This window comes from Culex quinquefasciatus, chromosome 2, assembly GCF_015732765.1.
Source record: "Culex quinquefasciatus strain JHB chromosome 2, VPISU_Cqui_1.0_pri_paternal, whole genome shotgun sequence".
Taxonomy (NCBI): domain Eukaryota; kingdom Metazoa; phylum Arthropoda; class Insecta; order Diptera; family Culicidae; genus Culex; species Culex quinquefasciatus.
In genome coordinates, this window is record NC_051862.1 from 78,583,569 (window position 1) to 78,607,255 (window position 23,687).

At 39.8% G+C, this 23,687-nt stretch overlaps 4 protein-coding genes across 4 annotated transcripts in view; 3 read left to right on the forward strand and 1 right to left on the reverse strand.

Moving 5' to 3' along the window:
- Nucleotides 1-21,988, reverse strand: part of LOC6035450 — a 47,419-nt gene extending 25,431 nt beyond the window's left edge. Inside the window, exons 1-4 of the mRNA XM_038250447.1 lie at nt 21,806-21,988; nt 21,167-21,744; nt 20,137-21,032; nt 2,917-3,998 (exon numbers count right to left, since the gene is read on the reverse strand). Coding sequence (XP_038106375.1) covers nt 2,917-3,998; nt 20,137-21,032; nt 21,167-21,744; nt 21,806-21,812 — 2,563 coding nt within the window. The 5' untranslated portion in view covers nt 21,813-21,988. The remainder of the gene's footprint in view (nt 1-2,916; nt 3,999-20,136; nt 21,033-21,166; nt 21,745-21,805) is intronic.
- On the forward strand, nt 6,411-7,382 carry LOC6035457 (protein obstructor-E). Its single transcript, XM_001845591.2, has one exon. It carries the CDS (start codon nt 6,458-6,460, stop codon nt 7,304-7,306), a length of 849 nt encoding a protein of 282 aa, XP_001845643.2. The 5' UTR covers nt 6,411-6,457; the 3' UTR covers nt 7,307-7,382.
- On the forward strand, nt 11,180-12,139 carry LOC6035458 (peritrophin-1). The gene is made up of 2 exons (XM_001845592.2): nt 11,180-11,766; nt 11,831-12,139. The coding sequence occupies exons 1-2, from the start codon at nt 11,239-11,241 to the stop codon at nt 12,005-12,007; spliced, it is 705 nt and encodes a 234-aa protein (XP_001845644.2). The 5' UTR covers nt 11,180-11,238; the 3' UTR covers nt 12,008-12,139.
- On the forward strand, nt 13,602-14,652 carry LOC119766520 (protein obstructor-E-like). The gene is made up of 2 exons (XM_038251117.1): nt 13,602-13,680; nt 13,736-14,652. The coding sequence occupies exons 1-2, from the start codon at nt 13,662-13,664 to the stop codon at nt 14,602-14,604; spliced, it is 888 nt and encodes a 295-aa protein (XP_038107045.1). The 5' UTR covers nt 13,602-13,661; the 3' UTR covers nt 14,605-14,652.
- Nucleotides 21,989-23,687: the final 1,699 nt, after the last annotated feature.

Here is a 23,687-nt window from a genome sequence, read left to right on the forward strand (position 1 = left end):
TTACTTAGACTGTAGTCTCGATTCGCCACATTTCACTGAAGTAATATTTTATGTACAGAATTTGTTTTGGGAAGATCTGCTTTATTTGTATAACCTCAATCGTGCACAAAAAAGTGCAAATTTCAAATCAATATTTTTTGATCAAGTTAAAATTGTATGGAACTGTTGATACCATAAAAAAAAAAGAAAAAAAACTCGATTTTCGTCCAAATTGGACTACGCCCTTTCATAAGACAAAAGTCAATTTACGATAAATTTACCTTAATTTGAGATTAAAAACTGCCCCCAATTGAAAACTGAATGAAAAAATAATTAAAATTAAAACAAAAAAAAGTTAAAAATCCCTTTACCCTACACACGGGGCAAAGCTACGCACTTATTTTTTAGGGTAATTGCCTGGTACTCGACATAAAAGCAATTTGAGGTGAATTCTAGTACTACGTTTTGAAAGCAAGTGATAAGGGTACAATTTGGTATATACAACGAATCAAAAATATTTTATGGTAATCGGTGACAAAATGATTGTCACTAGGTGCGTCTTCTCCATTCTATGTAAAAAAAATTGGGATTCATTTAAGTTTAATTTTTAATTACTCTCAATATAAAAACCAAATTTAAAATTTTTATTTGTGCAACATAAAAACATTGAAAAATGTTTTAATTGAAAAACAGACTACACTTATTAATTCCACGTCTAATTAGTTCTGACTCGACATTGTACGGCTTGCGGTTTCAGAGATATCGCAGTTTGTCAATGAAGGTTTTTAAAATTGTTTGCAGAAAAGTGAAACTTTGGGGTGGTGTCAAATAAAAGGATCTAGTCCAATTTGGACGAAAATCGAGTTTTTTTTCTTTTTTTTATGGTATCAACAGCTCCATACAATTTTAACTTGATCAAAAAATATTGATTTGAAATTTGCACTTTTTTGTGCACGATTGAGGTTATACAAATAAAGCAGATCTTCCCAAAACAAATTCTGTACATAAAATATTACTTCATTGAAATGTGGCGAATCGAGACTACAGTCTAAGTAAGGACATAAGTTTTCAGAGTACTTAATTGCATAAAATTTAGAAACTTGTTTGTTTATGTATGTTTTTACATAATCAATTTAAAAATATGATCTGATAAGTGAAAGTATAGTTGATATAGCTGTCCCTATTCATCCTATATGTCCAGATTTGCCTCAGATGACTGTACATTCGGCTCAAAAACAATCCTGCTTTGTTTTGACTGTAAATTAGGTTCATTTCTGAAGTCTGAGCTTTGGTTATTTTTAACTAAAATTTTACTAATTTCTTTCATCCGTTAATAACTATACGAAAACTATTTCATTACACTACTTTTCTCAAGTTGATTTTATGCAAAATCTTCCAATCTTTCGAATGAAAATGGTTGCGTAATGATAAGTGGTTGCGAACACGGTCAAAATTCAAAATTAAGAGTAAGTTTCTCAAAAACCCTTAAAATTACCCTTGAAAAAATAATTTTTGTAATGTTTTTCAAAGTTCGATAGAAAGCCCTCGCGATTACCTTTCCAACGATATATAACTTTTTGATGTTTGGTAATGTATTTTGGGAGATATCATTTCTCCAAATTAGGGCATTTTTTCGAAAAAATCCATAGTTCAATACAAGTTTTTATTTACAGGTGGCTAACGGCTGACATTTTCATTGGATCGAAGGTTGTTTTAATGGTTTGCTGGTGCGCTGAATCGAATGAGAACATTGCCGTAACGATTTGAGAACATGTGCATCTAGTGGGACGGTTTCAGCGAGAATTGCTCATATAAGGTAAGTCCTCCCCATAGCATCGTAGCTCGGGAGGCATCGAAAAGCCAATGCCTTATCCTACTAACCCAAAAAAACTAATCCCGTGATGCTTGAAGGAGTTATCTCCTAGACCCACCTTTATGTATACATATCGACTACTCCTAATGAAACTACGAAATTTGATCGATTTGAGTGAATTATTTAAGTAAATGTTGTTGCTGTATCAAATACAAGTACTTAAAGCTAGTTTGTGACAATTTTAAACTTCTCATAAATTTTTCTAGTGAGTTTATTTGAAAAATTGGTTAAAATTAGCATTTCAAGGTAAAACTAAACAAAACATAATTTTGTATTCAGTAAAAAACATTCATTTATTTGTGCTTTTTTGTAATTCCGGCTAATAATCTCCTTAGAAGATGTGGCGAGGTAATATTGAATAGATCGTATGAGTATGTACAGTAATGCATTCTGCTAAAACGCTCAACCAAACCACAATATGTAGTGGACTTGTTGATTAAAAACTAGTGCAGATACAAGGGTACGATTAAATTTATTTAAAAATAATTAGTATGATTTTACCGATTTATTTATGATTTAACGTTTTAAAATACTACCTTAATTTAAAATATTTCAGTTCATTGTATTGTAATACATTAGGCAAAATCGATTTTTCTTATCTCATACGTTATTATAATACTAGAAACCAGGCCTGCCCAACCATTTTGTCTCAAATTTCACATTTTGACTGTCAAAATTAAAATTGTTTATTTTTTTATGGTTTATTTGATGGAATCGGTTCTCAGATGCCCTGTAAACATAGCTTTTCCAAATGTTTGAAAAATATGTATACAAGTCGTTTTTATCTAGATTTAACGTCAAAAATTAATCTGGCCCGCGTGCCGAAGTAATTTTCCACTTAAAACTTACATAGAAACAACATGAAAAAATATTTTTTCAATCTTTTGTCAATGTTAATTTCAGAGGTCATCTGTGAACCGATTCCATGAAATGAACCATAAAAAAAATATTTTTGACGACCAAAAATGTGACATTTGAGCCAAAAAGGTTGGTCAGGCCTGCTATAAACAACATCGATTCTTCTTCTTTCACACCCAAAAACACAAAACATCATGTTCATCCACTCATTGCCAAAGCCTCAAGACGCTCCTGCTCCCTAAGATAGTCTTCCAGCCAGCGAGGATCAATGTCGCATGTTTCAGTGTTTCCATAGCCGCACACTCCAATCTGCGGATAGAAGATGAAATCCGGTGGGCAGCTGTCCACCGAGGGTTGTCCAAGAACGCACACCACAAACTGGGTACAATCGCCGGGGTGAGGCAGGATATCGATCACAATTCCTCGGCAAATGTCACTCGGGATGTCTTCGGGAACTGGCGGGCGCGTTGGTTCCAAAGTGGTTCCAGATCCTTCCGTGGTCGGTTCCGTAACTTCTGCCTCGTCTCCCCAGCAGACCACGTTCTCCGGATGGTCGCACACTCTACGATTATAGTCGAAGAGGGTTCCTTCGGGGACACAGGTGATTTCGTCACTCTTAACTCCGTTGCGGCAGATGTGGAAGTTCGTGCAAGTTTCAGAGGGAATTATGCTTCCGTCCTCCTCTAGCTCACAGCGATCTGGGTTGTAGCACTCGACATTCTCCGGGTGATCGCAGACTTCGCGAACGTGATCGAACTTCGTTCCCTCTGGGCGACACTCCAGCTCCATCTCCAAACCATCCTGGCAGGTCACGAAGTAGGAACAATCGTTCAACGATGGGAACAAGGTATCATCTGGAAGATCAGTGCAGCGATTCCTTGAAGGGATTGGTGTCGATGTTTCATTTCCAGGACGTTCGGTGGTCGAAATATCTCCACCATCCCAGCACTCGACATTCGGACGACTGTCGCACTCGAACCGACGCACGTCGAAGAACGTTCCCATGGGTTGGCAGCGTACTTGGTGTTCACGACCTCCCTGGCACAGCACGTAGAATTGACACTCTCGCGATGGTAGCACGGTTCCTTCCGGTTCGTTAGCACAGCGATTTGCGCTGGCCGTGGCTACGAAGGCCACGAGGATCGCAAGGCTCACGATGGTTTTCATTGTTAACCTTCGACTTGATTTTGACGAATGAAACTGAATAAAGCAATAGCGGCGTTTAATACGAGCTTTAAGTCGCAAATCTTGATAAATCAAAGGTGGTGTACAGTTGGATTTCCGATAGCTGTTATCACTCGAATAACAACGTTGTCTGGGGTAATTTGTATTCAATGGAGGATTTTGATAATATTCATTTGCAATTAGATCACGCACAATTCAAAACACTTTATGTGCAAGGGTCAGTTGTAATCACAAGCGCGTGGCAATGATCAAGATAAGCTGAAGAATTTCAGGAAATGTCTAGAAAATAAGCAATTAATTAGTACTTATATCGCCCTTTTCATCAATCTAATTAAAAACTAAATCCCATATCAAAAAATCTAAAAGTGATATCTATTCATGGACATTTTAATATCAAACATTCATTCCGTCTCAGTTGAAATATACTGTGGTCATGGCCAAGTCCTGCCAAGACGAGGGTTCAAATACAATTCAGAGTTTACACAACCCAAAAAAAAATCAAATTATTCGCTCTACAGCATTGCCTTGGCGTTCTCGATTGCGAGATTCCTACTCGAAACTAGGTGTCCGAAGGCTTGATTGTTGAGGCAATTGCAAACCTCTTTTTACACCTTAGCTTCCATCTACCCCGGGATTCGAACTGACGACCATTGGATTGTTAGTCCAACTGCCTACCAGCGACTCCACCGAGACAGGACCCAGGGAGACGACTCCTACACCTGGACTGAGCTAACGACCTAACCTTTGTAGGTTAGTCCGGGACCAACATTTACTTCCCTTCCGACGGAAGGCGTGATCAGACAAATCTCGTCTCGAAAAATGCCACCGGGACCGTCTGGGATCGAACCCAAGCCGACTGGGTGAGAGGCAATCACGCTTACCCCTGCACCACGGTCCCGGACACAACCCAGTTGGAGTTAATAAATCTAGAGAGGCTGGATGCAAAGTCTTCATTGAAACATGTGAACAGATTCTGAGAAATAGGGTAGAGTATTCATCAATGAGACACTTTTGGTTTTTAACTTTCAACGGTTTTTGTAATTTTTTCATCAGCATATTTTAATGAGCTTTTTGTTGCATTTTCTTTCCTTTAATGTGCTCTAACATTGACCAAAATATGAGATTGTTCCGACCTCTAGATCCAGATTTATTCAACTATCTCACTGCAGAAAATATCGAAGAAAAATCAAAGTGTCTCATTGTTACCCATGGGCTGAAAGGAGTGAGGAACAATGAAACAGCCCTGGATTCTGGGTATACTAAATTTTATTCAAATCTGATGAAAGGACATTGTAGCTCAACTTATCGCCTATGGAACGACGAAAGAAATCTGATTTTTTTTAGTTTTGGTGTTAGTGGCAGCCTACGGGCGAAGTAATTTTTTTGGCCATAATTTACTTTTAAACTACAGAATCAAACATTTATGAATAACTTTGCAAGGGAGCATCCATAACCATAGCCACTATTATGACAGACGTGTATCCAGTAGACACACCTTTCCCCCAAATATGAGCCTTAATGGTTGAAACTACGACTTGTGAGAGCCATATTATCATTGTTCCCCGTGTCTCATTGATGACTACTCTACCCTACGTAAGAATCAATGAAAAAAAAATCAATTGTTATTGATTGTTTATTTGCGACAAGAGCCTGTTAGTTCACACCTTCTATCAATTTTCAATATAAAACAAACGTTTGAGATTTGTTGTTCCATGTTGACAAACCAATATTTTTAAAGCAATACCATGTACAATGTCCTAGTTTACAGTATACAATCCCGTGCTACTTGTAATCAACAGGACTGTTGTTTTCCGAGAATTACCTTGGAAACACTCTCATAAAGCGAAGATTAACTTCACGTGGGCGAAGAAATTTGATAACTGCGGCACTACACACAATGGTATCAACATTGTAAAAAAAAATCTCCGGATAATCAGACGTCTGTACTGACGTCTTTCGTTACTATACAGTATACTTCTTACAAGCCGCACGAGCATCGCGCCAAATCGTGTGACCGTTTTTTGTAGCTTGTGATATGTTGTATCTTTATGGTCTCCCAAATCTTTGTTTGTTTACTTATCTGCAATGTACCAGTGGCGAACGATCCACTAGAAAGTCGTCGACTGCTGAACCAGTTAATTGAACAGATAGGGCGTGCAATAAATTAAATGCGTTATCGGGAGGATGGTATAAGCTGCGATGTTGACGTCAATTTTTCAATGATCGAGAATGTTTATGGCTCGGTGTTGTGAGAACTTCCTTACTAGAGGAGAAATTCATAGCGATGCAAGTGGCAAAAGCGTTTGACCCGTTGCTAGCTAAGAAGTAATCTAATCGCCATCGTTGGCATATCATTACGACCTAGCTCAAGGTAGTAAAGGGGCCCCCTTGGTTGACGTGAATTCGCGGAACATTTTGCAGAACGCCAGAATCAATCACTCCGTTAACGATAACAGAAAGCCAATCGGACTATGCCTAGGCAAGAGATTATTGGGTTGTATAAAAACCACAAAACCTCAAAGGTACTATTCAGTACAGCCCTAAACAAGGAAATTCCCAGTCATGACTTCTTGGGGTTTATTCGCCGTGTGTCTGCTGTTAGGCACAGGAGCAATTACAAGCGCATCGTTCTTTGGTGATATTGACCATTATCGTACTAACAGTACAAATAGTACAACAACATCCAGACCGCCGTGTAATTCGACGGAATCTACGACGCCAATCCCTTCAAGGAATCGCTGCACTGATCTTCCAGATGATACCTTGTTCCCATCGTTGAACGATTGTTCCTACTTCGTGACCTGCCAGGATGGTTTGGAGATGGAGCTGGAGTGTCGCCCAGAGGGAACGAAGTTCGATCACGTTCGCGAAGTCTGCGATCACCCGGAGAATGTCGAGTGCTACAACCCAGATCGCTGTGAGCTAGAGGAGGACGGAAGCATAATTCCCTCTGAAACTTGCACGAACTTCCACATCTGCCGCAACGGAGTTAAGAGTGACGAAATCACCTGTGTCCCCGAAGGAACCCTCTTCGACTATAATCGTAGAGTGTGCGACCATCCGGAGAACGTGGTCTGCTGGGGAGACGAGGCAGAAGTTACGGAACCGACCACGGAAGGATCTGGAACCACTTTGGAACCAACGCGCCCGCCAGTTCCCGAAGACATCCCGAGTGACATTTGCCGAGGAATTGTGATCGATATCCTGCCTCACCCCGGCGATTGTACCCAGTTTGTGGTGTGCGTTCTTGGACAACCCTCGGTGGACAGCTGCCCACCGGATTTCATCTTCTATCCGCAGATTGGAGTGTGCGGCTATGGAAACACTGAAACATGCGACATTGATCCTCGCTGGCTGGAAGACTATCTTAGGGAGCAGGAACGCCTTGAGATGGAGGCGATGAGTGGATAATTTCTAAATTAATCAGAAGTACTGAGTTTTAATAAACTAGCAGCATCAATAGACTTTGATTTTGTTTGCAAATGTACGCTTATTGAAGTATTAAATAGTTATAGAAAAATACATAAAACTGTGCAAAAATATATATATATTTTTTCGAATCTTGATAGATAATTGATTGTCCTTTCAGTCCAGACTCGATTAAATCTAGGAAAAGTTTCAAGAACTTTTTGTCTTATTTTTATTCATAAACAACAACAAGAACACTATTCTAAAGTAATTTTAAATGTTTTAATCCAAGATGGAGCTGGATAGGCCTTCAAAGTTTTTTTTTTACTTAAAGGTGCGCGTATGACGCCTATCTTTTAGGAGTTTGGAAAAAGTTTCTCATTAATCAAAAAGTTGATTTTTAAAATTAACGATTTTCTTTTGAGATTTTGACAAAGAACTTTGTCCTAAGGGCACTGTCCACGGGTGTCAATCCAAAATTTCGCGAAGCGAACGTGTAACGATTTGTGTAATTGTTTAAACGCTTATATCTTCCACCCAATTCAAGCAATCTGCATGCTTTATCCACCAAAAGAAAGGGAAGTCCTAAATTGCAAGTAGACTACCTCACAAAGTTGATAAAACTTTGTTAAAGTATTCAAAAGTTAAGATGAAAATAAAAAATGAATGCAGGAAAAATCCCGGCTGCTGATTGGTTGAGAGCACTTAGCAAATTTCGCCTCCTCTCCTGTTTTCGTGGAACTGTCACGCGAAAATGTTGCACCACTGTTGCCACATTTCATGCGAACTATTTAAGCTAGCACTTAGCCTCAGAAAATTTCAGTGCCTAACGTGGTTTCGACAAAGACGGATTGAAAGACACAGTTTGTGCACTAAATTGGGAGGAATTCTGTTCTTATGAAGATTGTAAGGACGGTCACATGAAAACCAGAATGATTTGGGGCAATGGGGTTGGGGCCACATTTATAGGATATTGGCCACACCCGGAGTGGCCAGTGCCCTGGGGAAGGTTCTACCGGGGGGACACTAATCGAACCATACGACTTGGGGAAATATGGGTATCAAAATTCATGGTTTTTGAAACTGGTAATGAAAATGGCATTTTGACCGGATTGGCCACACCCGGAGTGCCCAGTGCCCGCGGGAAGGTTCTACCGTGAGGACATTAATCGAACCATACGATTTGGGGCAATATGGGTATCAAAATTCATGGTTTTTGAAACTGGTAATGAAAATGGCCATTTTGACCGGAGTGGCCAGTGCCCTCGGGAAGGTTCTATCGGGGGGACATTAATCGAACCATACGACTTGGGGCAATATGGGTATAAAAATTCATGGTTTTTGAAACTGGTAATGAAAATGGCCATTTTGACCGGATTGACCACACCCGGGGTGGCCAGTGCCTTCGGGAAGGTTCTACCGGGGGGACATTAATCGAACCATACGACTTGGGGCAATATGGGTATCAAAATTCATGGTTTTTGAAACTGGTAATGAAAATGGTCATTTTGACCGGATTGGCCACACCCGGACCGAATAGGCCACACCCGGAGTGGCCAGTTCCCTCGGGAAGGTTCTACCGGGGGGACATTAATCGAACCATACGACTTGGGGCAATATGGGTATAAAAATTCATGGTTTTTTAAACTGGTAATGAAAATGGCCATTTCGACCGGATTGGCCACACCCGGAGTGGCCAGTGCCCTCGGGAAGGTTCTACCGGGGGGACATTAATCGAACCATACGACTTGGGGCAATATGGGTATCAAAATTCATGGTTTTTGATACTGGACATGAAAATTACCATTTTGATTGTGGTGGTCATAACCTAGAGTGGCCGGTTCCTTCTGGGAGGTTCTTCCGGGGGACATTTTCCGAACCATACTTGTTTTGGAAATATTTTCGTGTTTTGGCAATTTATTTCCACATAGGTGCCAAAGATTGAAAACATTTTATAGGAATAAATTATTTAGGATTAAATACATAGGCAATGTTTTAAAAATATAAAATAAAATAGAATTTTTTTTTGAGTTTTGTACAAAGTTCTTTGTCATATTGGTCATGTAGAGCATAACCACTAGCCCGGGTCAAAAAAATTAAAGTTGCTCAAATCAAAAATTATATGAGATTGCCCGAAAGAGAACTCAAAATGGTGGCTCAGGCCAAAATTTCAGCCCATTTGGTTGAAAACTGGCTTGCCTTGAGCAGGAACAAGTTTAAATGAGAATTAACCCGTAAAACTGGAGCATTTAGGTAAATTGCTCTGTACAAATCAGCCGTTAACAAATGACGACTTTTGCATACCATGGGGTCCTAGGGGATGGTCTGGGGAACAATTCCTCCGAAGGGTGCAAGACGATCCGAGGCCCCAGGTCTTGCCTTGAGCCGGATTCATTCCGGCGTCACAGAAATTCTCATGGTCCCAGCAAAATGTATAGGGAAAAATCAAAGCACACTAAGAAGGCTGCCTCGATCAGAGGACACCACATGGCAATCAGCCACCACGTGGCAGGAAAATTACTTCAAATTCGGGTTCAAAATTACATTTTGCGTTTTTAATGTTTTTTTGATCAAATAGATGGCTGAATAAAGTGTTCTAGGAATAACAAAACTACTTTAAAAGCAAAAATTGATTATACCCTCCTGCCACGTGGTGGCTGATTGCCATGTGGCGTCCTCTGATCGAGGCAGCCTTCTTAGTGTGCTTTGATTTTTCCCTATACATTTTGCTGGGACCATGAGAATTTCTGCGACGCCGGAATGAATCCGGCTCAAGGCAAGACCTGGGGCCTCGGATCGTCTTGCACTCTTCGGAGGAATTGTTCCCCAGACCATCCCCTAGGACCCCATGGTATGCAAAAGTCGTCATTTCGACGTCGTCGTGCTATCATGTCGCACCCGCCATTTTGACGTTCCGAGAAAAACGCGTTTTAATGTTTGACCTTGAATATTCAAAAACGAGAGCACGCAATGTAAACAATAACAAACACGTTTTGTTTGGCTCACCATTCTGTGCATTGTCCCAAAGTTTGGTTGAAGTTGGTTGCTGGAGTCCCGAGTTATAATTACAAATGTTTACGGTAGTCTAGCTTGTACGTGCGACAAACGCATCCTGACTTTTCTGGCCTGAAATCCCTTTGGCCTTTTGTCGCACTTACATCAATTTTCATGGAGTGACAAGATAGCACGACAAGATTGAAACTACTTTTATATGTAAAGTGACAAAAATGCACGGAGTTTTTTCGGTTTTTGTTGAATATCTCAGGATTGAAATCGAATTTTGGGGATCTGTGAAGGTCAAAATGTGAGGCATTGTGAGCTGCACAAAATGGCGTTCTTAACTCAATTTGGCCCAAAATGCACGTACGACAAGTTAGCACGATGGCGACGATTTGTTAACGGCTGATTTGTACAGAGCAATTTACATAAATGCTCCAGTTTTACGGGTTAATTCCCATTTAAACTTGTTCCTGCTCAAGGCAAGCCAGTTTTCAACCAAATGGGCTGAAATTTTGGCCTGAGCCACCATTTTGAGTACTCTTTCGGGCAATCTCATATAATTTTTGATTTGAGCAACTTTAATCTTTTTGACCCGGGCTAATAACCACCTGCACCTTTTTTTCTGATGTTTCATTCTTATGGCATAAATAACCTAAGTGGTTTACATGATATTCCATGAAATTTTGCTTATCAATGCTCCAAATACCCTAAAAGTGCACACCAATTTCTGCATCCTACTATTGACTCACCTCCATTAGATCACCCAAAAAAAGATATCGCTTTGGCGTGTCGAGGCAAAGCAAAGTAGAACATCCAGAAAACATTGCCGATAAACAAGCAATCAACGATCGCATGGGAAAGCCCATTTATAACGTCATTCGGCGCGTCGTTTTGTTTAGTACTCGTTCGACTATCGTTAGGTATACCTAGACAACATGTGTCCCAAAACCTTCCACCTGCTTGTGATATCACTTCTGTCGCTTTCGATATCGCACGGAGAAGATTTCAACCCCGAAATTTGCCAAGACAAACCAGATGGAACCCAGGTCCGGAATCCCTTTCAGTGCAACATGTTCTTCATTTGCGAGGGAGGTATGATCGACGAAAACGAAGGCATGTGCCCGGATGGACTGCTGTTCAATCCCGATCCTGCGGGCTGTGACATTCCGGCGAATGTCAACTGTGGTGATGTTCCACTTCCGCCTGGCTTTGAAACCGAAGCACCTACCCAGACACCACCAGCGGAGGGGCCAACGACGGTCCTGCCTACAACGGAACAACCGGATCGGAAACGGTGCCCCGAGGAGGATCCGGAAGAACCGGTGTTCTTGCCGGTGGCGGATGATTGCGCTGCGTACATTCTGTGCTTCCATGGAAGGGAAATTCTCCGAAAGTGCCCAGCTGGACTGCAGTGGAACAAACTCAGCAACGATTGTGACGATCCGACGAAAGTGACGTGTCCTGTAAGAAAAATGAGTGTTCTTTAAAAGTTTTGTTCAAATTTCTTGATTGATGGTGTCATTTTAGGAGCACAACGTGTACGGTTGTCCAGAAGACGGAATCGATTTTCTGCCCCATCCGGATGGCTGTCGAAGGTTCATCTACTGTCGGGACGGTTTTGCACGGGTTCAAGGATGCTCGCCGTACCACGGGTATGACGTTGAGAAGAAGACGTGTGTGTTTAATGTAGCGTGCTGGACGTAATCATATTTTGTTAATTTGCGACTAATTGTTTTATGTATGATACCATTTTTTTCTCTAACATTCGGTAGTATTAAAATCCTACAAAGATGTTTAAAATCTCCTAAATTAGTCAATTGATATATACTAGGGTGTTTCATCCAAACAAAAAAGTTCTCAGAATCAGGCAAACCGAAGTTCCTCTTGTAGAGGATACCCATAGGGACTCTCATGCCAAATATCAGCCCATTTGGTTGAGAATTGGCCTGTCCCCAGCGGTTTAAAGTTTACATGTAAACTACTATGGGATTTTAATGCTTTTCGTTCAATCGTTCCTATAGGTCTGGGGACAACATGAATTCACTCGGAATAAAGACAGGTGTGTAGGGGATGGTCCAATGAACAAATTCCAGAAGGAATTAGGTTTGTCCATTCTGTCCCCAAGGTGCGCATTGGATCGAAGTCCGGTGTCTCCAAAACCAACGATTCACCCTTCAAATGTACACATTGTCCTTAGTATGCTATGACGGCTAACTGAAAATTACGACGCCCCAAATGGGCTGGTATTTGGCATGAGAGTCCCTATGGGTATCCTCTACAAGAGGAACTTCGGTTTGCCTGATTCTGAGAACTTTTTTGTTTGGGTGAAACACCCTAATATATACATACAACAAAAAATAAAAGTTTGATAAAGGTAAATAAAATTCTGAAAACGAGATTCTGAACCCGGGAAATTATTCAATCTAGTATCTAGGACTAGTAAGACCATTGCAAAATTTATTTCATGGTTTTTGATTTGATGATATTCTGTTATAATGATGTTTAAGCATTTTGCTTTACATTTTGTTTTCAAATTTTGATAATCATAAAATTAGTTTACCGCCATAAGGGGTGACATTTAGTCTGGGGGTGAGATTGAGTCATACCAAAATGCTGAAATTTGTATGACCCAATCTCACACCTTCAGACCCAATGTCACCCCTGATGACGGTATATTTATTTATATTGAAAATTTGTTTATATAAACAAACAACAAACAACAAACAACAAACAACAAACAACAAACAACAAACAACAAACAACAAACAACAAACAACAAACAACAAACAACATAGTAAATGTTGGCCCCGGCTCAGTCCAGGTGTAAGAGTCGTCTCCCTGCCTGTCTCGGTGGAGTCGCTGGCAGGCAGTTGGACTAACGATCCAAAGGTCGTCAGTTTAAATCCCGGGGTGGATGGAAGCTAAAATGTAAAAAGAGGTTTGCAATTGCCTCAATTGCCTTCGAGTGGGAAACTCGCAGCGATAACGCCAAGGCAATGCTGTAGAGCGAATAATTTGATTCTGATTTTTCGTATTGATACAAATTTATTGGGCAATTTACCGAAATACTATAAATTCAACTATCATATTTATTATATTAAAATTATACTGTATGTAACTTTCAATTCATTCTGACGCATTAATGTAAATCTGACAGATTTAAAAAAACTTTTCATTTTAAACTGTTTTACGGACCATGAACCCTACAAACTAACAAATTATTTTGTAATCAATCACATTTTGCTAATCATTTCAAGCCAGACTTGATACCGAGATAAGCAAACGTAGGAAGAGTAAAACAAGCATAAGCTTTGTGTCATTAGTCTTCACTGAACTGACCTGCTGAAAAAATCGCGCCATGGACTGGCAACTCTTTGGTAAGAACTTTCAACATACAAATCAGACTAGTTGCTCATCCAACTCTTTTAAAAGGATTTGTCTCTATGTGCTTATATTTGGGAATACAAGCCGCAACCCTACATCAGCTCAATGAAGTCTCACTAAACGTCACCAATACTCTGCCAGGAAACAGTAACGGATGGCGAATGTTGGAAACGATTCTAGACTGCGCCTCGGGCTCCATAGAAGCTGTACCAGGGGAAAGCTGCGGCCAAGATTTCTTTATACAGTGTAAAGCTGACGCGAGACAAGATGCAGCACGAATTCCTGTGAGATGCACGAGCAACATGAACTTCAATCCCGCCCCAGAGACTGGATTTTGTGACCCATTCTTCCACTGTGGTGAAGAAACAATGGCGGTTTGTCCACCGAGCGGTTCACTGATGGTAGCTTCAACGGTGTGCAACGAGTTCGTCCTGTGTCTCAATGGAACCCCAGAGCAAAAAAAGTGCCCCGATGGAACAAACTTCGATCCATACTACGGCACATGTACCACTAGCTACGATTGTAACGGCTTCCAATGCCCGGAAGGAGCATTTACAGCGGGCATGGGATCGTGCAATCGGTTCTACTTCTGTGGAGCTGATGATCCCGTGATCTTGGAATGTGGCCCAGGATGGAGCTACAATCCGGTGCAGCTCGAGCCGTATGGTGGATCGTGTGAGGAGAACTACCAGTGCCAGGAGTCGGCCATCTCGGAAAACGTTCGAGTTTTGACGCCGGCTCAGCCCTGTCCAGAGCGGGGAACGGCCTTTCGGATGCACGAACAGGACTGCTCCCTGTACTACTACTGTCGAGACGGGGTAGAGCGTCTGCAGTCGTGTGGATTCGATCAGTTTGATATGTTTACGGGACGTTGTGTTCGGAGGAATCAAGCGACATGTTTTCCGGGGACGAGCTGAATGTTAATTGAATTGTTTGAACAATTAACAACGTCAAAATTTAAAACAAATAAGTCAAAAAATAAAAATATTTTGGTAAAATCTTAACGAGATCAGTTTTCTATCACATTTTAAAGCCAACTCTTAGGATTTTTAAGAATCAATCCTAACATAAATTGAAATAACTGCCTGATTCGTTTTATTTTGCAGTAGTAACATCCTATTTTTATTACATGAGAGCTCATACCCTCATTAGATGAGTACCACAACTTTTGAAAACAGAAGGTCAAATTAACAAAAGTTCAAAATTAGACATGAGGTTTCAAAAAATAATTACGTTGAATAACTAAATCAAACATTCATTTAATAACTTTCGATGTCATAAATCAGTTACAATTGGTGCAGTTCCGTTACAAGTTTTTACTATTTACTATACTAAAAGCAACGATTTTAAAACTTTATTTAAACAAACACATTTTGTAAACAATTCTATGTATTCAAATTATTTTTAATTTTTAATGGGTTTTCATTACGATCACCAATAATTGTAGTGTATAAAACTGTTGTTATTTGAAATTGATGGTTCTTTGTAATTCTGATTTTTGTCTATTTTCTGAAAATACCTTGAAATCCCAATTTTAATCATTTCATTAAGCAAAATACTTCGAAAACATTTGATAAGTTCAATCTGTTTCTCAAAAACGATACTATCAATCAAGATTTTGCCTGTAACATTTGGTTGATATATACTCAAATCCCTCATGTAATTTAAAACAATGTTTTAACATTTTCTCAACGAAATCCATTCTACAGCACCAGTTGTAAACAGTTGACTTCAACGAGCTTAAAAAAATATAAAAAGAAATTTCTGAAGTAATTGAAATTCTCATATTTATTTCAAACAAACTGTTCTTAGAGTCTATTCAGTCCTAAATTTATAATTTGGAAAACGTCAACATTTCCCTTTCCCTTCGAATTGAGAATGTGCAGAAAAAAATGAGTACATGTGAAATCAACACATGAGCAATTCCAGCTCAAATTAGGATTTTTCTGGTACTTTTGTACCCGACCCTCTCCGATTTCAATGAAACTTTATAGACATGTTATCCTAGGCCTAAATAAGCAATTTTTATGCACATGGAGCCGATAGTACTCGAAAATAACATTTGAGAAGGGCGTAAGTTATTTAAATATTTTTGTATTTTGCAATTTAAAAATTACTGTATCTCGAAGCCGTTGCATCGTATCAAAATGTGGTCAAAGACAAACTTACAGGAAATTGGACTGGCAATCTGGAAAAAATACACTGAAACAAAAATATATGCCACTTCTATGAGATTTTTTTAATTTTTAAGTTAAAAAGTTTAATTTCAAGGAGTATATCACAATTTTTTTTGTTCAAAATTTTTGAGGAAATAGCCTAAGATGCGACAAAAAGACTGACGAAAAATGCAGGATGGTATGTATCTCCTAAAAAAATTCAAAAATTATTTACTAAAGCTGTTTTTTTTTGAAAAGTGGTCTAAACGTCCAAATTTTTAAAAACCGATAGTGGGAATCGATTCCCCAGACAATTTTACATAAAAGTTTCAATATTTATCACTGTCCCAAGTCCAATCTATGGGAAGATACAGTGGTTTTAAAAATAAAATTGTTGAAAAAATAGGTTTTTTGGTGGTTTTTTGCAATTTCTATATGACAGACTAGATTTTTCAGTCTCGTAAATATTTTAACCAAAAAGCTCGTCCAATTTCCCATAAGTTTGCCGTTAAAAGCTTTTCGATTGTATGTATGGGCTTACAGATATAAGTTTGATTACGTTGCTCATAACTGAAAATAGAATATTTTTTTCAGTGTGAAAGAAAGAAACCTGGATAGTAAATAAGCTTACGTAAATATTTAAACGAGTCAAATTAAAAAAAAAAATGTCAGAGGCAAACTTATGGGAAATTGGACAAACTTTCTGGTAAAAATATTCACGATACTTATAAATCAAGTCTGGCATATAGAAATTGCAAAAACCACCAAAAACCTATTTTTTCAACATTTTTATTTTTAAAATCGCTGTATCTTCCTATGGATTGGACTTAGGACAATATGGAAACTTTTATGTAAAATTGTCTGGGGAATCGATTCCCACTATCGGTTTTTTTAAAATTTTGTCGTTAAGACCATTTTTAAGGAGATACATACCACCCTGCATTTTTCGTCAGTCTTTTTGTCGCATCTTAGGCTATTTCCTTAAAAATTTTGAACGAAAATAAAATCGTGACATTACCTTAAAATTTAACTTTTAAACATTAAAGTAAATAAAACTTCTTATAGAAGGGGCATATATTTTTGTTTCCGTGTATTTTTTCCAGATTGCCAGTCCAATTTCCTATAAGTTTGTCTTTGACTTCATTTTAATAGGATGCAACGGCTTCGAGATACAGTAATTTTTAAATTGCAAAATACAAAAATCTTTGAATAACTTACGCCCTTCTAAAATGTTATTTTCGAGTGCTATCAGCTCCATATACATAAAAATTGCTTATTTAGGCCTAGGATAACATGTCTATAAAGTTTCATTGAAATCGGAGAGGGTCGGGTACAAAAGTACCAGAAAAAATCCTGATTTGAGCTGAAAGTGCTCACTTATCAAAATGGCAAACTAAATCTTTAAAATTTCAACAATTGAGTTTAAAGAAAAACGAAACATTTTGCTTCGTTAAAAATCTATATGGTCACGGTTGTTATCAATTTAAAGTTTGTTCAGCAAATAAAACTGTTCGAATCAACAAAACTGATATTGCATATTGATAGGCGAATCTTGGTTAGCTGCTTCCCCCTAACCAATGAAGCAAATGTTCGCTTGTGAAGTTCTTGGATAATATGTTACTTTTTTTGCTTTGTGTTCTGAAAATGCAGACCAATATAATATGATTTTTATTCCTTTTTTTTATTCTGTAGGACCACTATTTTGTAATATTTGAGAGAGAGGAATCAATATTGAAATATTCTTGATAAGTTCAGGATTTTTTATAGATGTATAGATAATCAATAAAATCACATATTGCAAGTTAGGTTGATTTACTTTTGAAATTCACTTATTCCATCTACGATTTAATTTAAACGTGCTTCTTTATTTTTGCAACGCTGATTCATAACACTTTCCAATGAACACTCTTGAGCTGACCGCAGACAATTTCTAACATAATCGATCAAGGTCCAAATATGCAATTCTTCTAAGTGCAAAAATCACTTGGCTGGAACGCGTCGAATCAATCATTGAGGTATTTCTGGAGTATTTGAACCTTGTTTTTGATAACAACCGGTTGGGTTAAAAACACGCAGAAAATATAAAACCACTAAACTGCTCGTGGAACGGCTTAAAGAAAGTTAGGCCTTCAACCTTATCGCACATTATAAGGAAATTATTCAAGAAAATGTTAATCAAAATAAAGCAAACTATTTTGTTGGTGCTATCAGTAAGCTGCACTTATTACTCCACAACTGGAGCTTCCATTGGATCTACAACCGAACGGAACGTGAACTGTCCTCCGGAAGGACTGGCCTTCATACCTGGACTAAAGTGCAAACTGTTTTATTTCTGTTCAAACGGATTCGCAACGCTACTGGAGTGTCGAGAGAATGAAAATTATAATCCAAAAACCGAGCTGTGCGATGAAGATTACATCTGTTACGACAGTCCAACGAGTACAACGGCTGGTTCATCACCACCGACAACGACAACCACGGTCACACCAGATTTGTCAACTTCCGGCTCGGTTTCGGTCCTGCTACCAAACCAGCAGTGTCCCCAGATTGGGACGGCTTTCCGGGTTCACGATTTTGACTGCTCGCTTTATTTCTACTGTCGGGACTCGGTGGTACGGATTCAGCAGTGTCCCTTTCTGCACTATTTCGATATGTTTGTGGGACGGTGTTTGTTCAAGACAGAAGTGCAGTGTTATCCGGGAACGGAACCAGATTGGTGAAGGTGATTTTGCTTAATTGTGGACAAATATTTTTTTTGTAGTGTAACCAAGTGTAAAAAAAACTAATAAACTGACTGATTAGATAAGTTGATGTTAATATGCAAAAAAAAATATTTTTGTAATACAGTGTGCTAGTTTTCCCAGTTTTTTTTTTTCACACAGGCAGTTGCGTATGTGCACTTTACACACTTTATTCCGACACTTGTAACAAACGCTAAAACGGCTGAGATAAACATTACCTTCTCATTTGGGTGGGAAACCCCACCATTTTCTTTCCCTCCCACTTTGCGTGCAGTCCTGACTTAGCGCTGTCAGGATCTGCGTGTTTGCAGCAGTACGGATAACCCTTTACTGCTTGTGTCGTGTGATGTTCTATTTACGGAAATATATTGAAAAGTAAATGTCACTGAACTGTGTCCAACGGTTACACATAAAAAATACTTGTTTGGACTTGGGAAACAAGCAGCGTTCCGAGATATGGACGAAATTCCATTTCCCAATTTAAATCCACGGTGCACCGTGCGTCTCCAGCAAAATATACTGAGAGCTCATTTTCATGAATAAGCATGGTCCATTAAATTCGATCAATGTATCGAACACCGGCATCGATATGTCACGTAAAACTTCCAGTAGTATTCCGAGGCCTTAAATCAGGAAACAAAGCTTTCATTTTATCCTTTATGAGCAAAATGAGTTTAAAACAAACAACTGAATGTGTTTTAAAAACTAATTTCGTATTAAAATATTCATACCGAGTACAAGTCAAGAAACTGCAAATACTACCGTAAACTATGGTAAATTGGGACTGCGGTCTGAATAGGGACAGCAGTTTTAGAGCACTTGTGAGCTACAATGATGCACTATTTTTGTTGTTCTGTGTCTGTTTTATCCGAAACTATTAAGAAGTATCCAAATATTGTGCAGTAACAAGGCTGTCTCTATTCGCCCCATGTGTCCCGTTTCGTCCCAGTTTACGGAACAAAGTTAAAAAACAAATAAAATTGTATGAAGGTTTGATTCGTCACCATCCCCAACCATAGCTTATCAGTTGTCATATTACATGACGTTTAATAGACAATCATGCCAATCACGGTGACTGATGAAGACATCGCTAACTGACACTTGCGAATTTGGTTGTTTTGTTATCTTTCCGTGCAAATTCCGAATTTGTCTACGAAACGAGGTCAATTCCAATGTCAAATCAAAATCTTCATTATTATTTTTTCACGGTGGTTTGAAAACTATTTCCAGCTTTGACATCCAAATTTTAGAAATGTAGAATTTCAATCACAGCTATGTGTTTTAATGTCGTAGATTTAGCACCAGAAACGAGAATGGACTGCTTGATTTATTGATTGTAGATTCAATAGCTTGTTTCGTGGATATTTATTGTACAGATCTGCGTATCGTTTCTACTGAATTTGCACTGAATGATATTTCTAGGATTGTTTAAGTCATAATCTGTTTTGGCTTTGGGATGCTTCACTATTCTAGTTTATTCACGTATTGACAATGCCAACAAAGCTCATTACGGGAAGGGAATTCTAACGTTTTGGGTTGATTCACAAATCAATAGGCCGAGCACCTGGCGTTCCACACGTAGTCACAGTACTCGCGCTCCGGGTTCCAATGCTGGTTGGGCGGGCAGTTCTTCTCGTGCAACGTTCCATAGACGCACCAGTAAAACTTCCGGCAGTCCGGATGCGAGCGATAGTATTCTTGACCGGGGGTGCAGTACGGTGTGCCGGGATACGAGGGAACGGGGACGGGTGCCGGGATCGGAGCGGGCATCGGAGCAGGAATCGGTGCCGGAACGTAGGGTGGAGGCGTTACTGGTGGGATCTGGACGGCTGGTGCAGCGGTTGGAGGGGAAACTACTTCATTGACGCAGACGGAAACCTCCGGACGGTTGCACTGGGATGTTACGACGTCAAAGATCAGCCCGGGGACACACTGTTGGGCGTGTCCTTGGCCGTTAATGCACAAGTAGTAACGGGTGCAATCATTAGGATCGGGTACGGAACCGACTCCGGAAATGCCTACGCAGACAAGGTTGTTCTGGGGGGTCTGCCCGTAGCAGGTGGCTCTCGCTTGGGATTGACACTTTCGGGTGGTTACGTCGAAGCTGTTTCCAGGGGAGCAGGTAAGCTTGAACAACGATTGGCCCATGCACATGTAGTACGCATTACAGTCGGTCTGGTGGGGTTTGTACTCAACGCCGACGGCGTTTGAGCAGGGATTGTCACGCACGCAGGTGGACTCTTCCGGTTTACTACACTTTGAGCTTATGGTGTCGAAAATCAAGCCAGAGCTGCACGCTGCATTAAATTCTTTGCCGTTCAGGCACATGTAGTAACGCGAACAATTGTCCGGATCTGGGAGATAGGAAATGCCCGATCTACCAGCGCACCGATCGTTGGCTTTCGCAGTTTTTTCGGGAGCTAGGATAAGGGAACTGGCCTTGGGTAGCTTGGGAAGGAGAGGAAAGGATTAAGGGGTTAAAATGGGACGGTCTATGGGATTGCTTCGTTAGATTGTATCTTTAAGTAGTGATGATTCGTTGAATACCACAACATTTATAGCTTAGTTTATTGCAAATTTACCCAAGATGCCGGGCACGTGACACTGGTTTCCCTATCGCAAACGTTTGTGACTGTGTTGAATGCGGTTCCCGTTGGACAATTCTGTTCAATGGGACTACCAGCCAAGCAGATAAAGTAGATCGCACAGTTTGTGGGATGACGGATAAACACCGGATTGGTGGGATCATCCACGGTGGGACACTGCACATCCAGGCATACCGGAGCATTTTCCGGAAGGTTACACTGGCTTAAGGTAGCATCGAACACCAACCCATTCTGACATTCGCTGAAATGTTGAGCTCCATTCAGGCATAGCACGAATCGCGTACAAGATCCAGTTATTGGGAACCGTTGGATGCCCACCGGAGGACAAGTGACACACTCTGCTGGATTTCCCGAGTCACACATCTGCGTATCAGCTCTGAAAATCGGATACACTGTGGGACACTGACGTTCGTAGGCGACATTGTTGACACATGAGAAGTACCGGGTACAGTCCACAGGATGAGCCACAAAACCACTGGCCTTTCCTTCGCAGGGATTCGTCTGGGCGTTCACCAACTGCATCCCCCCAAGGATGCACACTGCAACAAGGTACTCTGCAAGAAATCATACTTTCAGCACGACCCCCAAAACCTAACCTCAGCCCAAACTACTCACTGATCATTTTGTTTCACACTGGCAAAAAAAAATCCTCAAAAATTTCCGCAATCAAAAACCTAAAATCACCCAATCTATGTTCTGCTGTTGTGCTGGTTCGAGTGGATGTTCTGGAGTAACTGGCCACCAGCGATAAAGCAATTCATTTATACGCGAACATCGCGCAAGAAATATCTAGATTGCGAACGCGTACGCTACGGCATGTAACCTTTTTTTTCGCCTTCCGAAAAAACTCGGATAAACAAGTCCCCCTCCTCCCTAGAAGAATGCGAACAATTATCGGTGGCCAGTTTCGGGCTGGCTTTCGTTATCGAGTTTTATCAGCGAAATCTGCGGGACCGGTGATCCCTTGCTTCCCGCTTTTTTCTGCGCATTAGTTGATAAGATTTTAAAATCCAACCTGAGATAATAGCACAGTCCTGCTGCAGACTGAATTTATTGGAAAATCTACTTTTTTTTTGCGTACCCGTTTTGAAGGTTAATACAAATAATTAATCAATGAGTTTAATTTGTATGTGCGTTACAACAGTAATTTATTTCGTCGAGAGGTATATTTCAAACATAAAGATGGTTTAGTCATCTCAATTCTATAAAAAATCAAATCAAACGCAACTTAATTGGCCTTTTTTATTGTATTGCCAACTTTATTTTGGGGGTCATATCAAGCTGCCCGATTTGGATGAATCCTTTACCGTTTGTTTATCTGTACAAAGGACTAAAACGGTAATTGTGATTCGACAAACATTCAAAAATCAAATTATTCGCTCTACAGCATTGCCTTGGCGTTCTTGATTGCGAGATTCCTACTCGAAACTAGGTGTCCGAAGGCAATTGCAAACCTCTTTTTACACCTTAGCTTCCATCCACCCCGGGATTCGAACTGATGATCTTTGGATTGTAAGTCCAACTGCCTACCAGCGACTCCACCAGGACAGGACCCAGGGAGATGACTCCTACACCTGGACTGAGCTAACGACCTAACCTTTTTTTTTTTGTTTTTTTTTTAGGTTAGTCCGGGGACAACATTTACTTCCCGTCCGACGGAAGGCGTGATCAGACAAATCTCTTCTCAAAATTTGCCACCGGGACCTGCTGGGATCGAACCCAGGCCGACTGGGTGAGAGGCAATCACGCTTACCCCTACACCACGGTCCCCGCACATACATCGACAAACATTAAAAATCCTATAATTTCTATCAATAGTAGCACTTCAAAGCAACATATGTATCTTGGAACTTCGTTTTCTCATAGCTATTGAAAGTCCCGAGTTATTATTAAAAGATTTATAGCAATCGGGCATGCACTTGTGTCGAACGCGTTCTGACTAAAATCCCTTTGACCAATTGTCACACTTACAGCAATTTTCAGGGAGTATAGTATGATAGCACGATAGTGCATTAAAATATCACGACCACGATGATTTGTAAAGTTTTCTAATCGATTCGAAAACATGTGTTTGAAATAAACTCTAACATTTTGAAAGGGCCTATTATTGAGCATATGTCTTTTTGAAATGTTTGTCTTGATTCCAAAATTTTAGATTTATTTTTTTTTTTTTCAAAAGGATCAGAAATCAACTACACTCACAACTGTTTCAATTTCGACATTTACAATACAGTCATTCCACATATTCGGAACACCCACAAATTTGGAACACTTTTGTGATAATTTGTCAATAGCATGCCAAATGCAGCTTTTCTCTTGACCCTGCTATTTTTAGGACCTCTATTTGGACATTTTCTTGCTGTCTCACTAGTAAAAGTAGTACTTTTTGAACAAAAAACTTCATTTCAAGACTATTTTATCCTGAGAAGCAAAACACTGCCTCAAAAATGGTTTCAGTGGGTGAAGTCATTATTTTGTTAAATTTATATACTCATGG